At 46.8% G+C, this 10213-nt stretch overlaps 1 protein-coding gene across 1 annotated transcript; it reads left to right on the plus strand.

The window, feature by feature from the left end:
- Window positions 1-2136: 2136 nt before the first annotated feature.
- LOC142469296 (histone H3) lies at window positions 2137-2618 on the plus strand. Its single transcript, XM_075576227.1, has one exon. It carries the CDS (start codon window positions 2140-2142, stop codon window positions 2548-2550), a length of 411 nt encoding a protein of 136 aa, XP_075432342.1. The 5' UTR covers window positions 2137-2139; the 3' UTR covers window positions 2551-2618.
- The last annotated feature ends 7595 nt before the right edge of the window (window positions 2619-10213 follow it).

Consider the following 10213-nt stretch of genomic DNA (forward strand, 5'->3'; position numbering starts at 1 on the left):
AATTGGATCTCATGTTTCACCAAGTGAACTCAAATCTTCTGGTCTCAAAAAACCTTTTATCACTAGGGGTTCCTTCAAATGTGGCTCTTGTAGTGCATGTAAACACATGAAGCCTGCCAAAAGTTTTTTCCAGTTTGCCTTGCCACCGCCACATGGTGTGAATATATTACCAAATAAGGAATTTAAGATTAACAGTTTTATAAATTGTAAAAGTCAATTTGTGATTTATCTAATAACATGTGGTTGTGGCAAGAGGTATGTGGGGGAGGACGACTAGAGCCCTTTAAGGTCAGGATGTTAGAGCATTTAAGGCTCATAAAATTGAGAGACACTAATCATCCGGTCTCAAAACATTTCACTGAATGTGGTCAGGGAGGAATTAATAATTTTTCCTTTTTGGGGATTGAATCAGTTATTTCTAAATCTAGAGGAGGTGATCATATCAACCTTCTGGACCGTAGGGAGGCGTATTGGATCTTCACTCTCCAAACGCGCTTCCCTATGGGCTTGAACATTGACTGGCAACTAACACATTTTTTGTAAACATTTTTGTGATAGACGTATTATGGTGTAATTAGTTGGTAATACAGATTAAATAAGACAATTGTCATTATATTGGACATTATATTCTTATCATTATAACATTTGAACCTATGCCTTATCATGCAAATATTATGCTAATATGTAAGCTTAAATTGTTCTTTGATGTATCTTGTGGATAATACTTCATATTTTATAATGGTTGTATTTCCCTGGTTCCTATGATTTAGGTACACAATCTGTGTTATGCAGTATGTATGTGTAATATGTCTTTAAATTTACTTTTCTTGCACATTTTTTTAATTATGTCTAGAGGTTTTTATTTTTAACTTTTTTTTTTGTATATAACTTAGTTGCAACACAGCTAGTTTTTTAATCCACCTTGTTCATGTTTTCTCTTGATATAATAGTACCCTTTATTAAGCATTAGTTTAGTTTAATATAGCTTTATTTCGTTTAAATATGCTTGTCCAGTTAGCAGCAATGTATTTTGTTCTGCTGGAATGGTCAATAAAGCTTTGTTATTGTGTTCCTATGTTTGCCCACATCCAAGATGGCCACACTGCCTTTGGTACTTCCTTTTGCCCTTAGATCGGCACTGAGTCGCTCTGTTATGACGTCATCAGGTTCTGATTTTTGGCGCGAAATGGCCCACAGGTAAGAGGGTATATAATGGATGTTATCACATTGTGTTTTATCCTTGAAAAAGAATGTTGCGACGTTCGAAATGCATTGGATGGGTCTTTTGCCACATTAAAGTGCCCTTTTAATCATTTTTTTGTCTTGGGTTCTTCCTGCTCCGCTTGTGCTGGTGCGCTTTTTGGTCTCCCTTTTCCCTATGTTTAAATGTATCAGCTTTTGTAAGTGTGATTTGCATTGTTATTTAATATTTCATAAGCAGTGAGAGTTAAATAAATAGGAAAAAAGGGATAACAGATTGTGTATATAAATATATAGTCTTGGTATTATGAGTTAGAGGAAAGGAATGTGACTGGAGCATTAGAGGGAACCCAAAGATCCACGTTAGGAACTGATCAGATAACACACAGCAGTGACAGCGAGTATACATTTAGGGAAGCCTCATTTATAGCGCAGCACTGCCACCGTGTGGTGATTTATGAACTGCGCGAATTTAAATAAAGATAAAGAGCCGCGCTGCTCCGCTGTCTTTGTGTCTTTGTGTTCGGGTTTATAATAACACAATGTAAACTTTATAAGAAGATGAACTAATAAAGAACCGGGAAAGAAAACCCCTCATTTTACCGATTAAAGATCATTTGTATGTTTGGTATAAATACATGTTCCGTGTCAGAGAGCTCTGTGCTGGATCTGTGCAAACACTAATGTTATTACAATACATCTTTTTCATTGTCCTGCTTTCAGACGCTAAATATATCCTAACTTAATTAGGACGATCTCGGACTTAGATTAGGCGGGATGTTTGAAAATCCCAACGGTTTTCCTAGAACCAATCAGAGCGAGGTGCGGGTAACAAAGCAGCCAATCGCAGCGATCCATCTTCTATAAATACCTAGCACTTTTCCTGATTTTTAGTCAGAGTTAGGTTAGGATCGGAGAGGGTCACTGTCACAGCTAAGGATGGCCCGGACCAAGCAGACCGCCCGGAAATCCACAGGAGGGAAGGCTCCCCGTAAGCAGCTAGCGACCAAGGCTGCCAGAAAGAGCGCTCCGGCCACCGGCGGAGTGAAGAAGCCTCACCGCTACCGGCCCGGTACTGTGGCTCTCCGGGAGATCCGCCGCTACCAGAAGTCCACCGAGCTGCTCATCCGCAAGCTGCCCTTCCAGCGCCTGGTCCGGGAGATCGCCCAGGACTTCAAGACTGATCTACGCTTTCAGAGCTCGGCCGTCATGGCTCTGCAGGAGGCCAGCGAGGCTTATCTGGTGGGGCTCTTCGAGGACACCAACCTATGCGCTATCCACGCCAAGAGAGTCACCATCATGCCCAAGGACATCCAGCTGGCCCGCAGGATCAGAGGGGAGAGAGCTTAGGCTAACTGCACCCACTTCATTTACACCCAGAACACAAAGGCTCTTTTCAGAGCCACCAAATTATCAATCAAATTGGCTAGTAGATCAATATTAACAGATACGTATAGTGATCTCCATATAGAGAATTATAAAGGAGACGCATCCACATCCCTTTTTAGGCGTCACAATATAGATAAAGGCATATTCGGTAGTTGTGCATATAAGTTTAAGATGTCTTATACACATACAATCATTGTACGCTATAGGCACACGTAACTAAAAAGAAACCGGGCTAGTCTGATTTCATACTGCACCGACACACTTTATTCGAGCAAATACCCAGTATGTACCTGGCAGATACCTGGAATGCGCCGCTCCTCACCTCTGACAAGCCCAGTTGCATTTGCCTTCCCAGCCTGGGTTCATGCCTGGCTGATGGGCGGCTGATCTGTTAAATGATAATGATTAGGATTTAATAGGCTGCAATGCTTCGCGTGTCTACCAGATGGCATAAATTCATGAATTGTAATGCAGTATATATATATATACTGTGCAGTATTGCAGCCAGCGGGAATAAAATGCTTCAATCCCTGCCTGGAAAATACCTCAATGCACTCGGGCAGAAAACAGTCACAAACCTCAATACACCCGGGTATTCGTGGGACTAGCCGAATTCGTGGGACTAGCCGAGCTCGAATAAAGTGTGTCGCCAGTGTATGTTGTATATAGAAAATAGTTATTCTCCCCCTCCTACGTCACATTCATGTGCCTCCGGAGATCACATTGAAGTTTTATGGGAACTTTTGTGCTTGATACTTGATAGGTTCCTGTCTGTTTGCTCATTGTTTAGCACCCACTGTACCCTAACTACATAATTATCTATTATTGTTACCTCCACAATGTACTGATTTTTTAATGTAAAGCAATAGGGGAGCCCCTGCTTCTGCCACTGAGAAGTAAATGGTGAACGGTGCTTTGGGTATATGCACAGAAGAAGGTGGGGTAGAGATAGAACCCAAATATAGCACTCAAGTTTACACTCTGGTGATGAATGAATGGTTTAAAACTTAACTTTATTAACTGCAACAAGTATGTAAAATATTGGGTATTAAAAACAACGTGTATACATAACTTGTGGTCTACCGCTCAACCTGATATCATATGTATGATGATGTATAAAGTATAGATATACTTTTTGTACCTGCCGGTGCAAAGAGGATAGGGTTAACAGACAAGGACATACAGAGGAGGCATAGAGTCCTCCCCAATCTGATATCTGATATTGCCAACATTGATCGTGTATACTATACACCAACCACCACATGTATTGCTAAGCCCACGATTTGAGCTATATGTGCAGCATTAACCTCCATGTGGTATTGTGCTAACAATATGATGTCAGAGATATTATGCATTCTCTGTTATTGAATCAGAGGGACATCAGACTGCCTGTTTACCATTAGGAACACATGTTTATTACACACAGGCATATTCCCAACACCTATATATGCACACCAGAGTTACCTATGTGAGTGAAGATTAATCCACAGCACCCATTTATGTATTAACCATTTGTGTGCTGTATATACTCACATCCAGCTTTATTGGTAACCCACCTTGACTGCCACCATTGTGACTATGCCCGTTACGTTCACATTTTAATTGGTTTTATTTAGTTTAGAGCAAGCGCTTCATGTTGTTAGTCTTGAATTTATTAATAAAGTATTTGTTATTTTTGCCATTTGGCGTTTTAGTGGTAATTGTCCACTCAGTGATGAGAGCAATTACTTACCTGTACTGAACGGTTGATTGAACAATCTGTATATATTTGGTATTTACCTACCTGTACTGAATGGTTGACTGACCCACTGGTATATATTTGGTATTTAAACCTACAAATTTATCCTAGCCTTGTGTGCAGCTATTGAGGATCTTTGGGGAGGACTCTATGCCTCCTCTGTATGTCCTTCCCTATTAAAAACAACGACCTGAAGGTGTTCTGACCTTCAATACTGGAACCGTATAGGTTCAGGGTCTAGAGTAGTAGTGTGTTCTATGAGATTCAAGTAACACACTAAACAACAGTCCTTATAAGGATCTGAGGTAAGGAACAAATCTTACAGGGTGTGCTCTTAGGTAAGTACTGATAGCTGCAAATCACTAATGGCAAAAACTGATTGAACCAAATAGTAAAAATATATATATATACGTTATAGGGCTTATAATGACTGGTACATTGAGGTTTGAAAGAAGCCAGAATAATTCCAGCGTGCAGTAAGTCTCAGCTTAAGGGGCCTATGCAGAAAGATCCGAAAAATTGCATTCGCCAGGGTTTGAATTCGCCATGTTTTTGGCGTGTTAACCTCGCTGCATGCAAGAAGGGCCGAATCCCTGGCGAATGAATTAGCCACCACCATTTGATATAATGGCGAGTAACTGGTGGCGAGACGGCTGCCTGGCGAGAAGCTGCCGAGAAGCCGTCCCCTGCCGAGATGTGTTTGCAGCAGAGAGAGATCCGCTGCTCGCTCTGCGCAAACATCGGCACATTAAAAATGATTTAAAATATATTTTATTCATAGTGTACATGTGCAGGGGGTCTCCGGAGCTGAACCGCATTGGTTTCAGGTCGGGGGACCCCCTGCTTCCCGAGATACAGGCCCCTTTATGAGGTGCCGGTATCCCTCTGCATTTAAAGGTCCCGATCACGTGACCGAGGAATGTAAACAAAGCAGAGGGATACCGGCACCCCCTAAAGTGGCCTGTATCTCGGGAAGCAGGGATCCCCGGACCTAAAACCAAAGCGGTTAAGCTCCGGAGACCCTCTGCACATCTACACTATGAGTAAAACACCCATATCAATAAACACGTTCCTTACCTTTGCGGCTATGTGCTACGGTAACGAAGCAACATGAATGTATTTTTAATAATAGTGTACTGTGAGCAGGGGGTCTCTGAGCCACAAATCAATGCGGTTCAGCTCAGGGGACCCCCTGCTCCCGCACAATATTATTAAAATACAGAAATGCTGCTTCATTACCATAGCGTATAGCCGCTAAGGCAATGAAGGGTTAAGGCAGAATAGCATGTTTATTGGGGACAATTGCCCCCAATAAACATTGCAATAAACAACATACACCCCCTGTGTATTTAAAATACATAAACAACAATAAATACATTAATTACATATAGCACTTACCCATTTCCGGTTGCCACGATGAAGGCCATCCTCATCTTCATCCTGCCCATGTCCCCTCCGCTGCTGCAAAACAGACACAAGAATGAAAACATCCAAAGTAATGTCCCCTAACCCCTTAATCACCATAGAGGTTATTAACCGCTACAGTCATTAAGGGGTTAACCCACCCTCACTCACACTCGGGATGCCTACATACCCTCCCACACTAACCCCCAACCCCGTGAGGCCTAACTACCCTCACCCACTAGCCACATGGAGGCCTACCCACATAACCTTGGGAAAAATACCCCCCCCCCAGTACCCACAATAAAAACAATACACAGCCCCACAATAAACTTCATTCTATTTATTAAATACATTACCCACCCCCTGTGCCCCCCCCCCATATGTGCCCCCCCATAAATACATGATTTATCATTTTACATACAGGGTTCATAACACAGCCCTACGCGAGTCCCCGGCGGGCTGGCGGGGCACCTGACAGACCTACAGAGTACCAACAGCTCATTTCAAAGAGGTTCTGGAGGCCTGTTGCTGGGTCCCGCCAAGCACCATGGCCCCCAGGTGGTCTCGCATGGGGTAGGCATCTGACACCGTCCCAGCGTTGAGCAAGCGGTAGTCCACACAAAACCGGGTGGTCTTGTCCTTCTTAGGGACTAGAACTACCGGGCTTGCCCAAGGACTGTGGGATGAAGTAATTACCCCTAGGGTCAGCATCTCCTCTATCTCCCTTTCCATACTGGTCTTGACCTCTGCTGACACTCTATAAGCGTGCTTATGCAGTGGCTGCAGATCCCCTGTGTGCACTGGGTGTTTTGTGAGATGTGTGGTCACTGGCATGTCAGTGAAGAGGGCCCTAAACTTACCTAGCATGTCCCTGGCTTCTACCTGCTGCCTAGCACTCAACTGTGCCCCTATCTCTACCTGCTCCACAGTGTTTCCCTGCCTAGCCTCCCCTAGGAGTTCAGGCAGAGCATTGCTCGCCAGATCCTCCAGCAGTGGGCTACAAATGGCCATTACTGCTCCCATACTCGGTGCTCTGTATTCTTTCAGCATATTGACGTGATATGTCTTCTGCCTCTCAGGCTCTACCTGTACAACGTAGTTGTACTCCTTCACCTTTCGGATAACCGGGTACGGTCCCGACCAGGAAGCCATCAACTTGTTCTCCCGAGTGGGTTTGAGAACAAACACCTGCTGTCCTGGGATGAATTCCCTGCTACGGGCATTCCGGTCATACCATTGCTTTTGCTTGGTCTGAGCGGCCCTGAGGTGGTCCTGGGCCACCTCCATGAGCATCTCTAACCGGTCTCGGAGATCTACTACATACTGTATCACTGAAGCATCAGTAGCAGTAGCCTCCCCTTCCCATCCCTCATGGAATAGGTCCAGAGTTCCACGTACCCTGCGGCTATATAGTAGCTCGAAGGAGGAGAAGCCTGTAGATTCCTGCGGTACCTCTCGGTAGGCAAACAGCATGTGCTGTAAATGAATCTCCCAGTCTTTCCCCTCCGCCTCTATAAAGGTCCGAAGCATCTGCTTCAGGGTAATGTTAAACCTCTCACATAATCCGTTTGTCTTTGGGATGGTAAGGGGTACTGTACACTGTACACTGCATGCATCCCAGAGACAATGTAACAGTTCACTCATGAACTGCAACCCCTGATCGGTTAGGTTCTCACTAGGGAAACCTACCCTAGAAAAAATGTTCAGCAAAGCTGCTGCCACTGTCTTGGCATCTATGGTGCCAAGCGCTACCGCCTCAGGGTACCGGGTGGCAAAATCAGAGGATGTAGCGCTTCCCTGACCTGCTAGGAATCATAAAGGGTCCTACAAGATTCATCGCTACTTTCTGGAAGGGTTCCCCTATTATCGGTAGGAGTTTCAGGGGTGCCTTCACACGGTCGCCAGCCTTACCCACTCGCTGGCAGGCATCACAAGAGCGGCAGAAAGTGCCCACATCTCGGGATGCCCCCAGCCAGTAGTAACGCTGTAATAACAGGGCTCGCGTTCTGTTGACCCCCTGATGTCCCGCTAATGGAATAGAGTGAGCTACCCGTAAAAGTTGCTGTCGGTACCCCTGGGGCACTATTAGCTGTTTCTTACCGGTCAATCCCTCCTCTATCCCTGTGTTCCCCTCTTCTCTATACAGGAGTCCCTTATACCATAGGCAGTGCTCAGTGCCTTCCCCTGCCTGAGATTCGGACGCCCGAAGTCTCACACCGGCTAGGGTTGGGTCTGTCTTCACTGCCTCCCTAAACTGGGCTCCTAATTCTGGCCACCCCCCAGTCATGTCATTGTCTGGAGAATGGGGAAGGGTGACGGGAAACAGTAAGTCAGTCTGTGGTTGCAACTGATCCTGGTTTACCTAACTGGGCTCCTCTGTGCCCTCCGCTAATGTTTATCCCAAAGGCTGGGGAACTGGCGCCGCCGCCATTGCCGCTATCTGGCTCCGGGTAACCGCCGCCACTGCAGCAGGTTTGGGCACTCTGTCGTAGGTTCAGGTCATCGGACTCAGATCGTTGCCAAGAAGAACTTCAGCATCCAAACCAGGTATAACGCCACCTCCAGCACACCCTGGCCCTCCCCCCACTCCAAAAAGATTCTGGCCACTTACAGGAAACGTGGCTCTCCGTCGACCACAGTGATCTGTATCCCAGGGCCTGGGAGTAATTCCCCTGGCCGGACCATATCAGGTCGGACCAGCGTTACTGCAGCTCCTGAATTCATCAAGCCGACTGCTTGCCGGTGCCCGACTGTGACCGGGGTGAGATGTCTGCTCCAGCCGTCCGTCTACTGCAGGTCTGCGCTGAGATGTCCTCCGCTCCTGGCTGTAGGCACCGATGAAACCGGGACAGGTGTGGCATGGGACTTCTCGCTGGGAGTTGGTTCCATGACCGGTCCGGAGTCTTTGGTGGAAGCCACCCGCACGCAGGCTACCGGCATCGCAATAGGGGTGCGTTGCCCCTGATGGGGTCCGCCGGAACGCAGGGGTTCCGGGCAATCTGGTCTGATGTGACCAGGGCAGTTGCAGTTGTAGCACCAGCGCTCGTGCCGGAGCTCCCCCGCCTTCGGTGTACTGCTGCCCGCAGGCGGACTATGAGTCCATTGGGGGGTATTGGCAGACTTTTTGGCAGGTGCCGCCGCCACCGCCGCCTTGGCTACTGCTTTGGCGGGCATCAGGGCTCGGCTGGCCACATAGTCGTCTGCAAGCCTCGCCACCTTCTTGTAAGTCTTGGGCTTCTTGTCGTACACCCAAGCCCTCACCGCCGGCGGGCACTGCTGCATGAGCTGCTCCTGAAAGATGAGGTCCAGCAGGCGTTGGTAAGTCCGTGCCTCATAGCCCTGCACCCAGCGTATCCCGTACAAAGCCATGCGGGTCACGGAGGTAACATAAGACTCCTGGGGCTGCCTCTCTTCCTGCCGGAATTTACCCCGTTAGGCTTCAGGGGTAAAACCGTACTGAAACAGTAACAGTTCTTTCAGGTGGTAATAGTCATCAGCATACTCATCTGGAAGCTCCATCATCATCTGCTTAGTCAAGCCAGACAGTAAGGGGTCCAAACGTGCAACCCGATGCTGGGGAAGCACTTTGTACCGCCGACACTGTGTTTCAAAGTTCTATTGAAAACTGTCGATCTGATCGGAACCTTCCACGAACTTGGTGAGACTGTGCTGATCCAGTTTGAGTTCATCTTTGTTTGGTTGGACAGGGGGGCAATAAGCGGGTCTGTTCACTGCCATAGTGATAAACTGCAGCCGCTCCTCCGGTGTCCCTCTGTCACCCCACGCAGTAATCAGTGCCAACATTTCAGGGGTGAATGGACTGGTAGCCACAGCAACCAGTACCCCTCCTGTTGCACTGCTCCCGGGAGGTGCACTCATTCCCTCCCCGGGATTCCGCCGCCCAAGCACGGGGTTCCTTCCCTGATCTCCGGGTGGCTGTATAAGGGCAAGCTGAGCCATATCCTTAGGCTCTGCAAGCCGGGCTTAATAGTCACCAATTGCGTCAACCATGTCTGCAACCTCCTGGTTCTCATAGGGCAGTCCATATTCATGGCACTTATCCTTCAGCTGAGCTCGGGTCCTCATGTTGGATGAGCCTTCAGCCTTGCTCATGGTTCACGGTCGCAGCAGTGAGGTGGTGTTGCAACTTGTGTTAACTGTTGCACTACTGTGTGTTCAATATCTTTAGTCCCAGGAACTCGCAATTCCCTTCAAGTTCCCACTATATTACAGGGTCCCGCAGTACACTGTAATACAGGTTCAGTTCAATCCCGCCGCTGCCACCAGTTAATTATACGCTTTTCACGGTAACTTATGACAAGATATAACAAACACCAAATATCTGGGTTGAACTGAACGAGGCTTAGATATAATAAAATATATATTATTCCTTAAAAAGGTGAACACAGCAATATAGTACAATTAACATGCAAGAAGGTAACACTTACTTAGGGTTGGGGAATGGAGAAGTATCAGCTAGCA

The sequence above is a fragment of the Ascaphus truei genome, chromosome 18 (genome assembly GCF_040206685.1).
Source record: "Ascaphus truei isolate aAscTru1 chromosome 18, aAscTru1.hap1, whole genome shotgun sequence".
In the NCBI taxonomy this organism is placed as follows: domain Eukaryota; kingdom Metazoa; phylum Chordata; class Amphibia; order Anura; family Ascaphidae; genus Ascaphus; species Ascaphus truei.

What these genes read in the sequence shown, in the direction of transcription:
- LOC142469296 (XM_075576227.1), top strand. Translation starts at nt 2,140, where the DNA reads ATGGCCCGGACCAAGCAGACCGCCCGGAAATCCACAGGAGGGAAGGCT.